This window comes from Dermacentor silvarum, chromosome 7, assembly GCF_013339745.2.
Source record: "Dermacentor silvarum isolate Dsil-2018 chromosome 7, BIME_Dsil_1.4, whole genome shotgun sequence".
In the NCBI taxonomy this organism is placed as follows: Eukaryota; Metazoa; Arthropoda; class Arachnida; order Ixodida; family Ixodidae; genus Dermacentor; species Dermacentor silvarum.
In genome coordinates, this window is record NC_051160.1 from 23940740 (window position 1) to 23962422 (window position 21683).

General features: G+C 46.9%; 1 protein-coding gene and 1 non-coding gene across 5 annotated transcripts in view; both read right to left on the reverse strand.

Moving 5' to 3' along the window:
- Nucleotides 1–21683, reverse strand: part of LOC119457742 (serine protease inhibitor 42Dd) — a 123280-nt gene that overhangs the window by 19634 nt on the left and 81963 nt on the right. For 3 of the 4 annotated variants that reach the window (XM_037719392.2, XM_049670346.1, XM_049670347.1), the window contains one exon: nt 20466–21009. In XM_037719392.2, coding sequence (XP_037575320.1) covers nt 20466–21009 — 544 coding nt within the window. Of the gene's footprint in view, nt 1–14274; nt 15232–18297; nt 18673–20465; nt 21010–21683 lie in introns of those variants that run through there. The other variant, XM_037719393.2, reaches the window with a different exon arrangement.
- LOC119459825 (U2 spliceosomal RNA) lies at nt 8881–9074 on the reverse strand. The gene has a single exon (XR_005193824.1). It is a non-coding gene; the product is annotated as a U2 spliceosomal RNA (small nuclear RNA).

The following is a 21683-nucleotide window of genomic DNA, read 5'->3' on the forward strand; positions in this document are numbered from 1 at the left end:
AAAGCGCCGAAACATTTTGGTCCCATGATGCCCCTTAACTCTACTACACCTGGGTATACCGTGCACAGGCATTTAAAAACCGTCACAGTACCCACTACGATCGGGAATGAGCACGAATGACCATCGGCTTACGAGCACCACGCTACAAATATATTCGTCTAAAAAATCAGCTATATAACGTAACAAACTGAGATCCGCAAGATATCTGCTGAGAATAGAGAAAATCACAATGCTTCGCTTGCCACGTACACAACAGCCGCTCTCCCCAGAAGAAGCACTGCGTTCTTTAGTCCCAAATAACCAGTAGCGAAAAAAGAAACTGAGGGGGAAAAAAAAGAAACAAGAGACACACGATGTGTGCTTCCCGTGAAAAAGTAAAATAGGTGGTTTACATGACGATTTGTAGCTAATGTAAGGCTATTTCGCGGCGAAGCATTTTCGTCAGTTCTTAAAATAAGGGTACTACTCGCATAGACTGTGCTGATCAAAACGGCAAAAGCCCATGCGACGCGCGCTCGCAAACCATAGGCTACTCAGACAGCATCGGTGCAGTGCTTAGTTCGTGAGCGAACGTAGGTACGTGAGCGAGGATCAGATAATACTTTCTTATTTAAATGAAAAACACGATGCGATAGTCTAAACTTTCTTCACACTTACCTCGCAAATGTAGGAGCTATCCGTTGCCTTCCAGTGATACCGCTTTACTTGGGCTTCCCATCCCTTCCTTCGCTCTGGGTCCCGGGGAAAGCGTAAACAACGAAGCCCTTTACGCGTCGATCCGGTGCACTTGGGAACACAACAGCCCGTCATGTCGACTCGATGCACTTGACAAGCTTGTCATTCATGCGGCTGAACACTGTCCAGCAAGTAGAAGCGTCAGCGAAGCATCCGCGCGCACTGTGTCTCGAACTAAGCACCGGCACCAAGCACTCGCAACCGCTCGCTGTGACTCAAGATGGCGTCGCAGCGAGAAAGCGGCGGCGCGGGTACAGTGTACTAGAAGTAGTACACTGTAGCGCGGGTGCGGTCAAAGGATGGCACCACCCTGAACGGCGGCGCTGGCATCGAGGCACCCTACACCCTAGCATATCGCCGGCGCGCCGCCGGCGCCTTACGACGGCCGCCCGGTGCCTTGTCTCCGGCGCGGCCGGAACGGTGCTCACGGGAACTAACGGCGCTGCAGTCGCGTCTTTCTTCATGGCTCGCGCGTCGTCTGCTAGGATACAAAGCCGGTGGCGTACCCCAGCGCGCGCATTACAAGTCTCTACTGGCTCCCGCCCTTCACGGGTCACACAGCCGGACCTTTAAGTAACAAATCAGTGGTTGACAAACATGCTAGCAGTTTACAACCAGATTTGTTTTGATTGCTCTTTCGTGCTTCCTGGTTCAAGTGACCACTTAATAGGCGTTCACCAACCAAAAATTAATGACTTCGAATATTTGCGAATGCTTGCGTTTCATATGTTCTTGTGTGTAGTTCATCCCAGCGCTTTATTTCTTGTCGCTGACCAATCACGACTCACGGATCGCTGGCGTTCAAAAGAGCACAGGCAACCTCTCTATCTGGCTTTTGAACGTTGCCATTGGAAATGACAAATAAAACTTCAGCGCACTAGACGTTAGCGCTTGACTGATATTGTGAACAAATACTAGAAAGAAATCGGAAGCAATATTTTTCACCAATCGGGCATGGTAGACAAACTTGAAGTTTTGATAACAGTACCTGAACAAAAACAACTTGAGGCTGACGATAACGCCGCCAACATCCTCCAAAAGATGGAACCCGGAGAAGTGATGAAAACGGACTGCAAGGAGATCGAGATGCATCGTAAATATTCAGGAATGTCAGGACAGTAAGTTGCTTAAATGTGGTAGCAAATGGAATAATTCCAGCCTCCAGATAAAGCATATTGTTAGCCACAAAACTGGGCAGCGCGAGACACAGACGCAGAGCTTGCCTTTCCGGTATAGTATTAAAGGTCGTAGCTTGCATGCTGCATATCCTAAAGAAAACACGGCGGAATTCAAGAACGGGCCGGACGTAATGTTTATAAATAATTAGTAACGTAGCTCTAAACATACCGGTGTTTTCAATACTGAACCGGCGCAACAACCCTCATTATGTTCTCCTTTACTATCTGTAGCGTTTGCATCGATCAGCTGCTGCCAGTTTAGCTTAACGTCATATCTTATCCATGCATACAGTACTTCTATGCTGCAACTTGCGGTATCGGCTCATTTCGATAACGAAGAGAAATAAAAACGGGATTTAACAATGGAAACCTTGCCTGCTTTAGCCCTTTTGAAAAGCTACCTTACTAACAGAACCCAGGTTGTTAGTTACGGAAGTGTTTTATCAACTCCAATAACAACTAACCAGGGCGTTCCACAAGGATCAATTCTGGGTCCTCTATTATTCCTTATCTACATCAATGACTTACCATCATCACTTAATTCTTCTGACTGCATCCTCTATGCTGATGATACAACCATATTCATTAGTGATAAAGACATTAACAGTCTACTAAGAAAGTTAAACGCCGATGTCACGAATCTTGTTTCTTGGTGTAAGGATAACTTGCTAAATGTAAACCCTGTTAAAACAAAGTTCATGTTATTTCACTCGTCCCAAAAAACGCTTACAATAACCCCTGAACTATACATCGACAACTGCGTCATTCCTCCCTCTAATTGTATTACTTTTCTGGGTGTTACATTAGATTGTCAACTTAAATACAACATTCACATTAATTCTCTTATTAAGAAGATTGCTTTTGGCATCCGCGTGCTCATTCGAACACGACATTTTTTTCAACAACAAATTCTAAAATCACTTTGCTATGCTTTCATTAACAGTCACCTTAGTTACTGTATTTCATCATGGGGCAACACATACCCCACACACCTGACATCCCTCAATCACCTTCAGAACCGGGCAGTCCGAATAATTGCCCATAGTTCATTCACCGCATCAGCGCCACCCATTTTTCGCACTCTTGAAATTCTAACATTAACCTGCACATTTCAACTCAAACTAGGTCTTTTACTGTTTAGAAGTAGAAACTGTGACATTCCTACTGAGCTACTTCCCCCAACGCTACTTTACAATACAAATAACACACGGTTTTCTGAAAATAATAACCTCTTGCTTCCAAAAGTAAACACTAACTACGGTAAAATGACAGCCTTCTTTTCTGCAATTTCGTTTTGGAATTCTCTGCCGTCAAATATTAAATCAAGCCTTTCGCTACACTGTTTCCGTCGGCTTCTAAAACAGTTTTTACTAACAACGTACGGTAACTAATACATATATGTGTATGTGTGTGAGTATGTGTGTATGTATATGTATATATATATATATATATATATATATATGTGTGTGTGTGTGTTTGTGTGTGTGTGTGTGTGTGTGTGTGTGTGTGTGTGTGTGTGTGTGTGTGTGTGTGTGTGTGTGTGTGTGTGTGTGTGTGTGTGTGTTTATCCGCATACATTATGGTTTATCAACTTTTTATTGTTTTTCTCGGTTTGTGTTCCTGTATCTGGCAATTGGCTGTATATGCATTAAGTTTGTTGCTGTGTTGAATTGCGCACGGTTGATGTTATGTAATCATTATATTCCTATTCAATTATTCCTATGTTTGAAATTACATACGTATTTCAAAGTAGAATTGTTGTTGCTCTTTTCTGTGTAATCTTCAACTACCGGATGATTGATTAATTACTTCTATGTTGTTTATTTGCATTTTTCCATTATCGCAAGACTTAGGTGATGTGATATTTTTTTATTCATTTACTTTGGTTATGTTGATTTGTATTTTCCCGCTATTTTTACCTTAGTTGCTAATCGTATGCTCTACATTTTTATGCATGTACTAACAGGAGGTCCCCCTGACAGTTTTTACTTTGGGACATCCTTCTGTATTACTATTACTTTGTAACTGTTTTAATGTATAATAATATGATTGATTGATTGATTGATTGATTGATTGACTGAGTAACGAGCGTTTATTGACGTTAATAAAAAAGACAGTCCGTCCAGTCGGGAATCGAGTTCAAACAAGTATGATTGTAAAATTTGGTATAACGTATTGATGTCTCACGTGTTGGCGTGGAGCAGTGGTAGAATACCCGGCCTCAAATCTAAAGGTCGTAAGTTCGAATCCTGCTCCAGTCCACCACATTTTCGGGCATGGAGTGGTGCCTGACACCGGCAAGAAAAAAAATATAGTGCCGAGAGCTAGTGGGACTATACTAGCTCAGGTGCAACCAAACTAGGAAGGCCCACTAAGCTGCATCAAAGTCACTCCCTCACCAGAACAGGAATTGGCCTCCCTGGTGCAGTATTCGGCCACTACCTCCCTCATGACTCCGACTCCGCAGAAAACCAGATGGGACGATGACGCTAGGAAATTTGCAGGCGCAAATTGGAATACGCTAGCGCAGGACAGGGGTAATTGGAGATCGCAGGGAGAGGCCCTCGTCCTGCAGTGGACATTAAAAAAAATTCGCTGATGATGATGATCGATGTCTCGCGATGAGGAGGAAAATGTAATGTCATAGGCATGGAGATAGAGTTGAAGAACCTGATGAACTGGGACAGAAGATAACAAAACATTAAACAACATTGAAAAGGAACTCATCCCTGTGGTATGCCTCCCGTCTGTTTATACGTACCCGATAACAACCCATCCTAGAAACAGAACTGTCTACCAGAAAGGAACCCTTGTATCCAGTCCATTATATAGTCTGGAACAGCACAGCTTGCTAATCTTGAAATTAAAATTTCGTGTTTGACATAGTCATCAGCTTTTGAAAGATCTTAATTTACTAAGGCTGAGACATCTCCTGAAAGTCCTGCAGCGTCGAATGCAGGCCTCTAAATCAGCGTCAGCCGACCATATTGAACATTCAGGCCTAAATCTTATGTGTCTCGAGCACAGAATACCATGAGAAGTAAATTCATTGAGCCTGACGTGGATTACTTCTCATTATTTGGCTGGATTAGACGTAAAAGAAATTGGCCGAATGTTATCCAAGATATATCCGAAGTTATGATTTCTAAGTAAAAACACAATTTTTACAATGTTCTATGAGTATGGAATCCATGTACTTTGTTGTGAGCAGCTGACTAAATTCAAAAGTTGATTGTGGAATTCCGTCATGGTAACTTCTATAAATTCTGATGTCGGACTTTTACACCTGCTAGGTCTATGACATTGCGAAGAGAAACGATCTTCAAGTTCCTTCACGATAACATAGCTGATTTTGGGGGGAATAGAACAGCAGAACGTGACCACACGGACTGTTGAAAAGATTGTTTGCCCCGTAAAAACCTTAAAAGCGCGGACCTTGTTTTGTCAGAAATGAATGTAGTCCGTCTTTGTGTTCATTTTTAGCTAATGTCACAGTTCGTTTAAACGCATTTGCATATAATTTATAGCACATACAATAATTTTTGGTGGATAATTATATTGGAGACTAATCACGTGTGCACGCTTCATTCCTCCAAGACGAATTTGACAGTGAGCTGCCAGACATAACCGCAATCTCCGCGGGCTGAATAACAGAATTTAAAGCTAGTTAGTTATGTAAGGTTTTATGGCGCAAAAGCAACTAAGGCTATGAAGTGTGAATTTAAAAGCGATACCACTGAACCAGTCCTCCAGTGCTTGTCACTAGTGGTTAACGATTATAACCGTGAACTTATAGCCGATTTATAAACTTTCTAATTAGCGAGCCGTCCTTGCCGTGTGGTAGGAGCCTGGCGTGAAAGAATAAATTCAAATGCAATTGGGAAGTGACCGCTATACTTATTCCATTGCCAAAGATGTCCGAAGATGAAATAGACATCTGAGCAGAAGAGAAAGTCAGGTCTAATGCAGATCAGAATCGCCCAGGTTGAAAAGCAATTCGACCTGAATCGTGGCATTGGAAATTGTCGTCATGCACCCCCATTCCACAACTGCTTTCTACAAACTCTCATTTTCGTCGCCCAAGAAGTGCGGTGAGAATTAAAATGTCCCGACAGGAGCATAGTATTTGAACAATTTCGGGAAAGAGAGTCCAGGTGACCAGTGCTCCTGACTATACGTTTGGGAAGTACGCATTAACCACTGTCAACGCAGCGCAACCAAGCAGTAAAAAATTGCGTAGAACCTCCTCAGAGAGTTATCTGAATGATGCGTAAGCATTTCCTGGTAACGACGTGGTGTTGAGTGCTCACACTCAACACTTCTGGTAATCCTAGCACTGTTCAGCGGCTGCGGTCGTTTTGCCGCCATTACGGTAAGTGCTGTGGCGACGCGAACTGCTGCGGAAGGCGGCCCAACGTGAACTGATGAGGCAAGCAAACTACTGCAGGTGGCGGTGCCAGGTGCGCTGGTGACGTTCCGATCCGAAGCCACGGCTGCTCCACAGTTCTGGCTTACTAAAGGTGTACCTAGTGCGTGCCTGATTGCACACGTCACGTGGTCAGAGAGACGCGCTCGTGCCACCGCTCGCGCGTTCGTCGTCGTCTTCTTCCACAGCTTGCGAACTTGAAAGAGATCGTCTTACGCGGAGGACGGAAGGAGGATCGGACAGTTTTCTAGTTGGGTAACATGCTTACGCATTTAGAAATCCAATCCTAAAGTATCGCAGTCTGAAGACACATACTCAGAAGCGACAGTTGAATTATGATACATTTTTAGTGAAACTAATGCTATAGCAGCCCACCGCCTCTACCTGGGTGATCTAAACGGAATGTTCGAAAACAATGAATAGTAAATCTTTGATGTGACGAAAGCCATTACTCTTCAAGTAAAATAACACCCGGAATTAGTTTCTGTACTAGATAATCAAGCTCAACGTAACCGCGGGATATGGGGCGAGGGGAGCCCGGCTGACGCGCTCAAGGGCAGCGGCGTGGGCCACTTCGTTCCCCTCTAGTCCCTCGTGTCCGGGTATATCACGTTACGCAGGTGTCCAGGGGGGGGGCAGTGCTTTGTCGTAGAAAAACAAAACGAATAAAGCTTCTTCTTCTTGTTTCTGGGGTTTTACGTGCCCAAACCAGTTCTGATTATGAGGCAATACCGTAGTGGAAGGCTCCGGATTAATTTTGATCACCTGGCGTTCTTTTCGAGTTGCATTTCGCCTCCATCGAAATGCGGCCGCCGCGGAAAAAGCAATACAGCGCACCACGGTTGGTGCCCTATCAGCGTAATCACGTGGACGCTTCAATGAACTTGTGCAGAGCAGTAATAATAGACCCGTGGCTTGTCGCCTAATTGATAGGCACCAAAGGATAATATGTTTGGTGTTGTAAGTGTTAAACCCAGATTACCAGTCAGAAATATGAGAAACATTCTGCTGAGGGAGGAAAAGTCGCGGCAAGAAAGAAAGATATGGGCAATAGTCTCTGGTTCGCTACAAAAAGAGCAGAGGTTACTTATAGGTAAACCAGATCTGTGATGGTAAAAACTTATGCGGGGAACTCTACAACGGAAGCTTGATAGCGTCACCTCGCATTGTCGAGAAAGGCATTTGCTCGTGTTCCACGGAAAGTTTAGATGTAGAAAATCACCAGCCGAAAGTTGGGATGATTATTAAATTTAGAAATAAAAGGTGTTCAAATCTAGCTCCTGGTATAAAAGACAAATCGGAAAGAACATTTAAGACCAGACCATTTAGTAACGACGATGCGAGGGAGTCAGCGGATTCATTAAAAAAGATTAAACTATGTCCGGGGACTTTCACAAAGCGGTGTTCAGTAAAACAGTTCGGGACAAGTGTCAAAAATATATTCAGCAGGTGCGACCGCTTATTAGAAGTTAAATGTGTACATACCGAAAGACCATCTGTAACAATTATTACTGTAGATTTCTGTGGACTTAATTTTCTGGTGATCAGGATAATTGCCGGCAATTCTGCAAGAAATATTGCAGTGTAATCAGCGAGAAGCAGAGCAAAAAACCACTAGAGCTAAGTGTAAACGATACCAACTCTGGTTTTCCCTAAACTTAGTGTGCATCCGTAAAAATAACGAAGTGAGAAGAAAATTGATCAAGATGATCTTTGAGGAGACCTTCCAGTATGCGCGCTGGAAGAAGTTTTGGAAAAATATAATGGAAAACCAATTTAACCTTGAACGAATTTGTTTTTATTGCGATAGCAATCATATGGACACTTCAACCGGATTTCTGCCGTCGGCGTCGCCGTGAGGTTCCGTATAAAGTCCAAGGGCGATAAAATCGTCGCCGCGTGCCGTATGCGCGAGCGAAAGCGTGCGGGGGACGCGAGCTATCACGGAGAGCGAACGCACGGCGGAAAGCAAACGCGACCGTAGCGCGAAAGCCCGTGGGGGTATGGGAGGGAGGCGGGGCGACGCTGTGCTCCGGCACCAAATGCGTATCTTTCAACCGGGCGCAAGGGGAACCTGCCACTCAATCTCCCACGCGAAAGCGGGAAGGCAGCGCAGGAGGGAGCGGGGGGGGGGGGGGGCGCAGCTTCTACTCAGCCAACAACCGCGCTCGTACTTTGACCAGCTGTGGCGGTCGCCCGCACCGTCTCTTATATCCGCACGGCTCTGACCTTTGTATGCGCTGTGCATTCGCCGCTCAGTTTCCGTTGAAGCGATAGACCGCGCGAACCTTCGCCCGCTGCAGCGGCTGCGCTTGCTGCCAGCGTTTTGACAGCCGTTGCCCGTGGTCATTCAGTGTGATCTATGCATGTTTGCTTGTGCGCGCTGACACCTAGCAGGTGTCCAAGTTTACGCAGCCGATAAAACTACTATCCCTACTCCGGATAGCCCTCTACTAATTTGCTATCGCAATTGATGCTTCGCATTTCGGGCGAAACTGTTAATCGATGTCATACGTAGGGTAAAATTCTGATTTTGGATTTCACAAGAGGGCCGAACCCGGCGGCAGTGCAATGCCGGGACGACCCGTGGTGCCGGTGGGGCAAGCCCCGCACTCGGCGCCGCGTCACAAAAATTCATTTAATATCGAAAGGCCCATCATAGGGCCGTATCAGATACTAAGCTGATAAGAACAGAAACTACAAACTTGATCTTAGCCAAAAGGCCGAGAAGCGATAACAAGCACATTCGTCGACCTAGCGGCATCATAACTGACCTACAACGTGGAGCCGGTAGAAAGCGAATCAAAAACAAAAATTACGAGTTACTGGCTAAAATAAACCAGCCACGATGTTACTGTGAATTCGACTGACGTGCACGCATGATAATCTTTATACTAAACCGTCCAGAACGTACTGAATTTAGGTTTCAAAGCCATAACAAACTACGCGCCGTCACTAAACGTGCATACAAGCAGATCCAGTGGCTCCCAACGCAGTTTCGCATCTTCTCATACGCGCCCTGTCTCCGGCGCGGCCGGAACGGTGCGCACGGGAACTAACGGCGCTGCAGTCGCGTCTTTCTTCATGGCTCGCGCGTCGTCTGCTAGGATACAAAGCCGGTGGCGTACCCCAGCGCGTGCATTACAAGTTTTCACTGGCTCCCGCCCTTCACGGGTCACACAGCCGGACCTTTAAATAACAAATCAGTGGTGGACAAACACGCTAACAGTTTACAACCAGATTTGTTTTGATTGCTCTTTCGTGCATCCTGGTTCAAGTGACCGCTTAATAGGCATTCACCAACAAAAAATTAATGACTTCGAATATTTGCGAATGCTTGCGTTTCATGTGTTCTTGTGTGTAGTTCATCCCAGCGCTTTATTTCTTGTCGCTGACCGATCACGACTCACGGATCACTGGCGTTCAAAAGAGCACAGGCAACCTGTCTATCTTGCTTTTGAACGTTGCCATTGGAAATGACAAATAAAACTTCAGCGCACTAGAAGTTAGAGCTTGACTGATATTGTGAACAAACACTAGGAAGAAATCGGAAGCAATTTTTTTAACCAATCGGGCATGGTAGACAAACTTGAAGTTTTGATAACAGCGCCTGAACAAAAACAAGTTGAGGCTGACGATAACGCCGCCAACATCCTCCAAAAAATGGAATCCGGAGAAGTGATGAAAACGGACTGCAAGGTGGAGTTACTATCTCCTTTACTATCTGTAGCATTTGCATCGATCAGCTGCTGGGAGTTTAGCTTAACGTCATATCTTATCCATACAGTACTTCTATGCTGCAACTTGCGGTATCGGCTCATTTCGATAACGAAGAGAAATAAAAACGGGATTTAACAATGGAAACACGAGTAACGAGCGTTTATTGACGTTAACAGAAAAAGACAGTCCGTCCAGTCAGGAATCGAGTTCAAACAAGTATGATTGTAAAATTTGGTATAACGTATTGATGTCTCACGCGGTGGCGTGGAGCAGAGGTAGAATACCCGGCCTCAAATCTAAAGGTCGTAAGTTCGAATCCTGCTCCAGTCCACCACATTTTCGGGCATGGAGTCGTGCCGGACACCGGCAAGAAAAAAAAATATAGTGCCGCGAGCTAGTGGGGCTATACTAGCTCAGGTGCAACCAAACTAGGAAGGCCCACTAAGCTTCATCAAATTCACTCCCTCACCAGAACAGGAATTGGCCTCCCTGGTGCAGTATTCGGCCACTACCTCCCTCATGACTCCGACTCGGCAGAAAACCAGATGGGACGATGAAGTTAGAAAATTTGCAGGCGCAAATTGGAATACGCTAGCGCAGGACACGGGTAATTGGAGATCGCAGGGAGAGGCCCTCGTCCTGCAGTGGACATTAAAAAAATTCGCTGATGATGATGATCGATGTCTCACGATGAAGAGAAAAATGTAATGTCATAGGCATGGAGATAGAGTTGAAGAACTTGATGAACTGGGACAGAAGATAACAAAACATTAAACAACATTGAAAAGGAACTCAACCCTGTGGTATGCTTCCCGTCTGTTTATACGTACGCGATAACAACCCATCCCTAGAAACAGAACTGTCTACCAGAAAGGAATCCTTGTATCCAGTCCTTTATATAGTCTGGAACAGCACAGCTTGCTAATCTTGAAATTAAAAGTTCGTGTTTGACATAGTCATCAGCTTATGAAAGATCTTAATTTACTAAGGCTGAGACATCTCCTGAAAGTCCTGCGCGTCGAATGCAGGCCTCTAAATCAGCGTGAGCCGACCATATTGAACATTCAGGCCTAAATATTATGTGTCTCGAGCACAGAATACCATGGGAAGAAAATTCAGCCTGACGTGGATTACTTCTATTATTTGACTGGATTAGACGTAAAAGAAATTGGCCGAATGTTATCCAAGATATATCCGAAGTTATGATTTCTAAGTAAAAACACAATTTTTACAATGTTCTATGAGTATGGAATCCATGTACTTTGTTGTGAGCAGCTGACTAAATTCAAAAGTTGATTGTGGAATTCCGTCATGGTAACTTCTATAAATTCTGATGTCGGACTTTTACACCTGCTAGGTCTATGACATTGCGAAGAGAAACGATCTTCAAGTTCCTTCACGATAACATAGCTGCTTTTTGGGGGAATAGAACAGCAGAACGTGACCACACGGACTGTTGAAAAGATTGTTTGCCCCGTAAAAACCTTAAAAGCGCGGACCTTGTTTTGTCAGAAATGAATGTAGTCCGTCTTTGTGTTCATTTTTAGCTAATGTCACAGTTCGTTTAAACGCATTTGCATATAATTTATAGCACATACAATTTTTGGTGGATAATTATATTGGAGACTAATCACGTGTGCACGCTTCATTCCTCCAAGACGAATTTGACAGTGAGCTGCCAGACATAACCGCAATCTCCGCGGGCTGAATAACAGAATTTAAAGCTAGTTAGTTATGTAAGGTTTTATGGCGCAAAAGCAACTAAGGCTATGAAGTGTGAATTTAAAAGCGATACCACTGAACCAGTCCTCCAGTGCTTGTCACTAGTGGTCAACGATGATAACCGTGAACTTATAGCCGATTTATAAACTTTCTAATTAGCGAGCCGTCCTTGCCGTGCGGTAGGAGCCTGGCGTGAAAGAATAAATTCAAATGCAATTGGGAAGTGACCGCTATACTTATTCCATTGCCAAAGATGTCCGAAGATGAAATAGACATCTGAGCAGAAGAGAAAGTCAGGTCTAATGCAGATGAGAATCGCCCAGGTTGAAAAGCAATTCGACCTGAATCGTGGCATTGGAAATTGTCGTCATGCACCCCCATTCCACAACTGCTTTCTACAAACTCTCATTTTCTTTGCCCAAGAAGTGCGGTGAGAATTAAAATGCCCTGACAGGAGCATAGTATTCGAACGATTTCGGGAGAGCGGGTCCAGGTGATCAGTGCTCCTGACTCCGTTCGGGAAGTACGCATTAAGCACTGTAAACGCAGCGCAACCAAGCAGTAAAAGTTTGCGTAGAATCTCCTCAGGGCGTTAGCTGAATGATGCGTAAGCATTGTATACTAACGACGTGGTGTTCAGTTATCACACTCAACACCGCTGGTAATCCTAGCACTGCTCAGCGGCTGTGGTCGTCTTGGCGCCATTACGGTAAATGCGACAGCGCTGCATGCGGCGACACGAACTGCTGAGGAAGGCGGCCCAACGTGAACTGATGAGGCAAGCAAACTACTGCAGGTGGCGGTGCCAGGTGCGCTGGTGACGTTCCGATCCGAAACCGCGGCTGCTCCACAGTTCTGGCTTACTAAAGGTATACCTAGTGCGTGCCTGATTGCACACGTCACGTGGTCAGAGAGACGCGCTCGTGCCACCGCTCGCGCGTTCGTCGCCGTCTTCTTCCACAGCTTGCGAACTTGAAAGAGATCGTCTTACGCGGAGAACGGAAGGAGGATCGGACAGTTTTCTAGTTGGGTAACAATAGAAATGCTTACGCATTTAGAAATCCAATCCTAAAGTATCGCAGTCTGAAGACACATACTCAGAAGCGACAGTTGAATTATGATACATTTTTAGTGAAAATACTGCTAGCAGCCCACCGCCTCTACCTGGGTGATCTAAACGGAATGCCCGAAAACTATTAATAGTAAATCTTTGATGTGATGAAAGCCATCACTCTTCAAGTAAAATAACACCCGGAATTAGTTTCTGTACTAGATAATCAAGCTCAACGTAACCGGGGGATATAGAGCGGCAATTCCATTGAAGGACTCGAACTGATGCTTTGGTGATCCTAGTATGGATGACTCCTTAGCAGAACGCAACGCATCCTGCTGTGTGTGTGTGTGTGGGGGGGGGGGGGGGTTCCGGCTAGATTTAGGAGAATCAGTGAGAGAAAGTGGAAAACTCCTACGTTGTTGTTTATTTGCTTGTTTATTTTCTTTATGCTCGTCTTTGGTGATTTTACATCTTACCAGACCAACTCGCCCAGCTGTCCCAACTTTTGCAATACCTTGGTGATTAGCGTGTGCGGCAAACACCTCGTTGTGTGGTCTGTAATATTTTTGTTGTGACAGGCAGTTATGTGCTGGCTGCAGTTGTATGTGCCCATTGTTGACGGTGACATTGTCGATTCCTTTTCAACATTGGTTTCTCATGCCACGGCGTGTGGCGTCGTCGAGACATGCCACCTACTTACCCTGCCACATGGCGGATGGGGTAAGTTTGGATGATCGCTGCTTTACTCCACCATCACTGACATCTACAACGATTAAGATAGAGCCGTCTGACGACTGCTGCTTCGTGTTCGGAAAATGCCTCTATATATAAACTTTGACAGGAAAATATTTTAAGAAAGGTTGGTCGGAGCCGCCTGCCTGACCGGACTAATTAAGGACTTTTATCCCGCCAAGTCGGAACGGGTGAGCTGTGCTTCCCACTGCTCCACTGTGTTCGTTATGTGGCCTATGAGTGCGCTTAGTGCACTCCCAGGTTGCATTATTAGGGTGGGTATGCCACCGCACCAAGGGCAGTTGGCCCTATAGCGAGTGGGATACATGACGATTAGCATTTCTAGATGGGGGAATACCCCGGTCTGTATTTTGCGCCAATCGGCGGCCTCTTCCCCGCTAAGTTGTGGGTGAGGCGGCGGGAATTTTCTGCGGACTCCGCGATGAGGAGCAAGGATATCTTTGGCATTTAAATTGATCCGCTTTTTTGAGGGATAGTGCGAAGGGTAATGCCTAACGAGAGCAAAACCTACACCCTCACCCTGTATGGTCCGCGCCGCTAGACTTTTAACATCCGCTTAGCAAAACAAGGAACCCACGGATATTCCCCTATGTTTGCCTAGCGGAGCGAAGCATATAGGACTACGAAAATAACGAACAGAACAACTCACTTGCAGCCGCCATCGAGTCGCCTAGCCAGCAGCCATCACCAAGAGCCGCATCACCGCATTCCGGCGACATCGAACTACCATTACCAATTAGCCATGGTTTGCCTACAAGTACTTCTGCTAGCACAGTGGATTCAACATGCGAATAGGAACGTTTGCAAACACATTCGCATTCCGTGAGTATCGCGGCGCAACTGTAAACGAGATTTGGGCTCTCGTGACGAGCGGCAAATTGTTTCGTTCTATAGTCAGCGACTTACGTTTGTGTACAAACTTGCATTTCGATTTGTTAAGTGGCGCCTCTGACGCCAGTTATCTTTACTGAATATCACACTTGGCCTGTCCGTCGTGCGGAAGAAGTCTGCACCGCGCGCGTTGCCCAATGAGCACGCAGGACTCAAGGCCTTCGCACAGAGCCCATTATGAATATGATGTTGCCATGCCGGGGCTTGATGAGAAATATGAAAGGCCGGTTCACGGTGATGCGCGTGATTTCACCGAGTCCCGGACCGCCACCGACGATCGCTTCTACAGAAGGCGCCGTAGACTCGGCGCCTTCCTCGTTAACCTCCAGGAAGGCACCGTGGAAGACGTCCGCGAGAGTGGGACTTCCTATCTCGAAGATCCCGGACAGGTTGGCCCGCGTTGTGAACAACTCGCGGACCCCCATGGCCTTGAGAGGTTCACGCAATTTGCAGCTGAGCTGCACCACAAACTTTGGCAGCTTCAGCATTACGTTCGGCCTGACGAGGACTTTGTTCAGTAGGTCCGACAGGTTCCGAGTGGTCAAGTTCTGCTCCAGCGCCGGCAGGCCGTCCATCTGGTCTGGAAGGATGATGACCATGCAGGTCTTCCCGCCCAGATGCGGCATCTCGAGCGCCGTCGCCTGCAACTGCTCGCTGTGGGCTATGCCGAACGGCTGCATCTGGTTCATCATGTTGACACGAACCACCGTGTGAGCGTCTACGTGAAACTCGTCGGGTCCTGTGAAGGCTGGCTGCAAACAGTTGAATAGAGGGAGCATTGATCATCGACGGGAATTGAGCATTGGCATAGCGGAAACATGCTATAGCATATAGCATTTGTATTCCAAAATATTGGAAAAGGTTTTGATGTTCTACAGCAATAGCCTCGGGGGGGGGGGGGGGGCGACCTTTTGCGACGGCATGTTCAATAAAAGTACGTGACACTTTTCGCGCTGCTATTATTGCGATAGCCATTATATGGACACTCAAAAGCAGATTTCTGCCGTCGGCGTCGCCGTCGCCGTTGCCGTCGCCGTCGCCGTGAGGTTCCGTATGACGTCAATGGAGATGAAATCGTCGCCGCGCGCCGCCGAACGCTGTATGTGCGAGTGAAAGGGCGGGAGGGACGCGCTCTTTCACGGGGAGTGAACGCACGGCGGAGAACAAACGCGCGTCCTGCGCCGTGCTTCCTTAAGGGCTGCAGAAGTAGGCGTCTCTTTCCTCATTTACAATCACCATATTATTGCGATAGCAATTATATGGACACTCAAAAGCAGATTTCTGCCGTCGGCGTCGCCGTCGCCGTCGCCGTCGCCGTGAGGTTCCGTATGACGTCATTTGGAGATGAAATCGTCGCCGCGCGCCGAACGCTGTATGTGCGAGTGAAAGGGCGCGAGGGGCGCGTCTTTCACGGGGAGTGAACGCACGGCGGAGAACAAACGCGCGTTCTGCGCCGTGCTCGCTTAAGGGCTGCAGAAGTAGGCGTCTCTTTTCTCCTTTACAATCACCATATATGTAGAGCAAACGCGCCTTCTTCCAACGAGCGAGAGGCCGTGGGGGAGGGGGAGGGAAGGGAGGCGACGTTTAGCTGCGGCACGCAGTGCCTATTTATATCAGAGGCTCCGGCAACAGTCACCAACGCCGCACGCATTTTGAGCGAACGCGGGCAAAACGCCGATGGCGTCGACAACAGTTCTGCGTGTTGTTGCTACCAAAGCCGCTCACCTTACTTCGTATGACATTGCTGTGTTGCTATCGCATTCATTGCTTCGCCCTTAGGGCGAAACTGTGACATTTTATGTAGAGCAAACGCGCCTTCTTCTCACGCACGAAAGGTCGCGGGGGGGGGGGGGGGGGAGGCGACGTTTAGCTGCGGCACCAAGTGCCTATTTATATCAGAGGCTCCGGCAACAGTCACCAACGCCGCAGGCATTTTGAGCGAACGCGGGCAAAACGCCGACGGCGTCGGCAACAGTTCTGCGCGTTGCCGGTTCTGCTGCATGTCCAAGTTTATACAGCTGATAAAGCTAATATCATTACTCCGTATAGCTCTCTCCAAATTTGCTATCGCAATTGATGCTTCGCCTTTCAGGTGAAACTGCGACAACTTTTTTCATTTCCATCCAATTTAATTCAGTTATTTAGTTTTTAGTTTTCTGGATGAAATAAAGGAGCAGACATTGAAAGTTACAACATATTAATGCGAAAGCATTATATGGCTCAAGAGGCGGAAAATCGGGCCGTTGGCGTGACCACGATGGCCCATAAAGTGAGCCTAAGTGAGCCAATCGAGGCAGTTGATGACGTCAATTATGTCTGGGCAAAGTTAATGAAGACGTAGTTAATTAGGACAGGGATAATTAAGGTAGAGTTCATACGGCAATCGAACCCACGACCTTTGGTGTTAATTAAAGCGATGTCAATTAAGACACAGTTAACAAATATGTAATTAAGGCACTCGAACCAACGACCTCTGGTAGGGATTCAAACCCTCGACCTCTGATGGGAGTCGAACCCACGACATTGCGTGTTGCGCACCTTGTGACGAACACCGTTGGTTGTCGCAATTACACCATACATAAAAACGTTTCGGTCATGTAGTTACTCAATGACTGAAAAAGCATAGACATCGCGCGGTGGTCGCAATGCTTTCGCATCCATTCACGTAAGGATAACTAAGTGTCCCTTGAATTTTTAAGCGTGAAATGCTTTTAGCTCCCGTTGTCAGTGACCCTCAAGCGACCTTGTGCCAAAAGTCAGAGCCGTTATCCGGGCACTCAAGCGAGAACATCCGGGTACTCAAACGAGAAAATCCGTGCGCATCGTTGCGAGAACAAAACGAGATCATCCGGGAAACCAGTCAAAAGTTAAGAAAATACGGTCTCTCGCCCCCAACTCTTTGGACAGGACCGCATTACATATGCCAGATACAATTCCCAAACAAGTTACAAAAAATATTGCTTCCGATTTCTTCCTAGTGTTTGTTCACAATATCAGTCAATTAAGCTGTAACTTCTAGTACGCTTAAGTTTTATTTGTCATTTCCAATAGCAACGTTCAAAAGGCAGATAGAGAGGTTAGGTTGTCTGTGCTCTTTTGAACATCAGCGATCCGTGAGTCGTGAGCGATCAGCGACAAGAAGAAAAAGTAGGGCGACAGACGTTGAGCGAGCTGCACTGTTGGAAGAAGAAAAGCGGTTTAAGGCGGCAACACCACAGACAGAAAAATACGCCATATGGTATAGCCATTTCTTACTTACATCTACTTTCGATTACGGGAGAGCCAGCATTTTTTTCTCTCATTTATTTGCTGCCATAACGACGTGTATAATTGCATATTCGTCACAAATATTATTGTGTATTATATTGTGTATTATATACTTTTTTTAAGAGAAAGATCGTGCGGGTCAAGAACGTTAATTTCTTGCGCCTTGTGGTTAAGCACATCTGTACAAAACGTTACAACCCCAACACGTTACCACCCGTGTTCGTGCTCCCGAATGCGTCCAAGAATATTTCTTGCGCCTTGTGCTTTAACTACAACTTTACAACACATTACCACCGGAGCCTAGTTCTCTCGAAAGCATCCAAGAACGTTTCTTGCGCCTTGTGGGTAAGCAAATCTTTGTAACACGTGACCACCCGAGTATAGTTCTCCTTAATGCGTCCAAGAGCGTTTCTTGCACCTTGTGGTTAAGCACATCTTTGCATCATGCTGCCATACGAGTTAATGCTTCTGGATGCGTCCCTAAGGCGTATTCGCGAGCACTAATGGCTACCGCTTGTGATGGCGGTGACAACGATGACGATCATGTGCACCTGGAACGGCGACTCCCAGGCACCGCAGAAATACGCCACGCTGACCAGCGCCAGTTCCGTCTTGGGGCCGACGCTGTCCGAGCCGACGACGTCGCGCACTGTGTTGGCGGTGGCGCGGGCCACGCAGTCGTTGGCCTCGGCGCGAACCTCGCCGTGGCGGAAGGAGAAGTCCACGGTGCGCACGGCGTCCTCGCCATACGTGTCGTGCAGGAAAGCTCGGTAGCCCTCGATGACCGGGTAGCGCAGGTCGCTGTACATGCGATTGTTCACCTCGAACACGACCTTCAGCGCGCGGCTCGTGATTTGCGTCAAGTGCGCCGCGAACTGGTTGTGGATCTGCTCGTCGTCGCGGGTGTGCAGCGCCACCTCCAGCTCCTGGAGTTAGCGGAATTCGAAGTCAACTTTTACTGCGACAACCTGTGCGAAGCGTACATTGCACACTCACGATTAGGGGTGTATAGGCCACATAAGCCGCTGAAGCCTTGATATATAGACATACATGCATGGTTAGAACGCGAAGCTGCTGAAGTGCCTACTCACCTAACAAAGGCGCTTATCAATTAGCAGCAAATGAAGCAAAACGAGACATCAGAACAAGATACAGCCGTTTTAAGTTGAACAGCTATGTCAGCAATTCCGATCACAATTAAAAAGCGTTTAGTATACTTCTCCACGTGCGTTTTACAATTCGTTGACGTACAAAAACGAATTGAATAAGGAATTTGGACTGATCACGTCATACCGTCGAGTGAGCATGGACCGAGCGTCGTCATCTAGCCGTGGTCTCTTTCGGCGGATTTCATTACGCTGCAGAAATTAGTACCGCCCGCTTTCTGCATATCAATAAACGAGTCATGAACTACTCTAATTGTGGGCTTCAAGTCTTCACTTAGGATGAATCGTCTATTTCTTCGTGATAAAATGTAATTCTTTCATGTTCATAGTTGCGTGCCTAATACTACTACCTCGAGTCATCTTAAAATGTATGCAAAGGCAATTCTGAAGGAATCGCCTAATTATCCCGTCTTCCCTATATTTAGGAAATTTGGAAGACATTTTGTTCAGCAGGTATAAAATATTGCCTTGTTATGCCTTCGCCCTCACCCCCCCCCCCCCTATAAGGTTACAAAATTAACAGTTTAACTTTCATCAGCATCATCATCAGCCTATATTTTATGTCCACTGCAGGACGAAGGCCTCTCCCTGCGATCTCCAATTACCCCTGTCTTGCGCTAGCGTATTCCAACTTGCGCCTGCAAATTTCCTAACTTCATCATCCCATCTGGTTTTCTGCCGACCTCGACTGCGCTTCCCTTCTCTTGGTATCCAGTTTAACTTTAGCATACGCCAAAGAGGATGAAGGTGAAAGCCTGCGCGCTCACGAGACATTCATTAAATCACTTGACATTCTCATTCGAATGCATTGCCTTATTACTTGTTTTCTCCCGCCAAAGGCCATGGATCCGAGTGCCTTAATTGACACTACCTTAATTAACTGCGCCTTAATTAACTTCACCTTTATACCAAAGGTCGTGTGTTCGAATCCCACATAAGCTCGAGGGTTCGACTCCCACCGAAGGTCGTGGGTTCTAGTGGCTGAATTATCTTTTTAATTCACGTTGCCTTAATTAAGATAGAGTTAATTCGGGCACTCGAACAACGAACGCGCGAGCAGTGGCACGAGCGCGAGGGGCAGTACCGGAACGCTGAGCGGCATCGGAGCCAGCTGTGGAAGACGACGACGACGAACGCGTCTGTGTGACCCTGTGCCTTTTTGTACCTTTCGTGTAGTCACCGCGTTTTCATTCAAGGACTTTAAAGGTCGACTGAACAATGAGACATCTAAGGCTTTCGCCTTAATATCTTTGGCGGCGGCAGCCGGGAGCATTTCTGAAACGAATTTCTGCCGGCACTCACCTCCTATTGGCTCTCGGAAGGTTAGGGCTGGTTAGGTTAGGTTAGGTTGGGTTGAGTATATGTTAGTTATGTTAGGGCACACTCGCAGGCTTTCGTGCACACCTGCAGGCAGTTTTTCCCGGCAGTTTGTCACTTGACTTCCGAGCGCCAATAGGAGGCGAGTGTCGGGAGAAATTCGTTCCGGAATTTCACCCTAAACGAAACGGAACATACACTGCGTTAAACTCGCCGCATTCGGAATGCGCACTCACCCTGGCCGTGTCGCAGCGGGCGCCGGCCAACGTCATGGACAGAGCGGCGGCCACCGCGAACGGCGAGAAGACCACGTTGCCCGGCGTCCCGGCGCTCTTGCCGCCGGCGTTGGCTCCGTTGCTGCCTGTGGCTCCGTTGTGCACCACCAGCTGACGGTACAGATCAATGGCGAAGCCCATGATCGAGGCGCTGAGCGACGGCGGGTGCGTCGAAGGGCCCACGGTGGTAGTCGTCAGGTCGGACACAGAGGCGTGCCGGTCCCCTTCCTCAGGTTCCTGGGCTTCGGAATGGCCGTGGGACGAACGGGAGCCGAACGAGAGGATATGATGCAAGAACCGACGCATCCCGGACTGTCGGGTCTCGAAAACGAGCACAGCAGCGTTGACTTCTTGCTTTTTCTTCTTCTTTCCGTCTCGTGCTCGCGACGGTCTTGATTTCGTTCTCGAGCGATTGTGGCGCCGCGACCAAGCTGGTGGATACCGTGAGCGGTCAGTAGCTGTGCGGAGGTTCCTATTCTCCTTACATCGGTTGGACTCCGACATGCTGTAGAAAAAAAATGAAGTTAAATATGGAAGCAGTAGGAGCTGTTCTTCAAGGAAGTTAAATAAACGCGGCCGCCAGTCAGTGCAGGCAGAGAAAAAGAAGACGTTAGGAACAGGCAGCCGCTACACCATGGAATTGGGTTTTAGCCACAGGAACGTATGCATGGCCGTCTGTGAATTACTTTGTGACACAAGGATAATACCTGGTTTACTTACTGATTTATTAATTGATATTTCACAAAATCGCAATTTAAAATTGAATACAATTAATTACTTCCCAAGTTTCTATCCATTCAAAAGCACACGTTTTCCTCTAAGGAAAAAAAATGTCTCTAAGATGAGTTTGTCTACTTTTATTTCTTGTACAATTTCAACTTCACCCTACTTTTTTCTCTGAAGTTTTATCTTCGCCCATCCGTTTAACCGCCGTGTGCCTGGCCAATTCTCCGTAGTGGCCACGCGCCGTATAGTAAGCAAGCAAGCAAGCAAGCTTCCGTCTGAGCCCTTGAGCTTTTCTTACCAGCTGCCGTCTAAACAACTACCATCCCGGTTGCTCTCACTTCTAGTAATATACCCTTCCTTCAAGCATACTGTCTGGTTCTGGCCACACGAACAAGAAGCACTACCGCAAAGCCTCTCAGAAATACACCCGTCCACACATCCCCAATCCCTTGA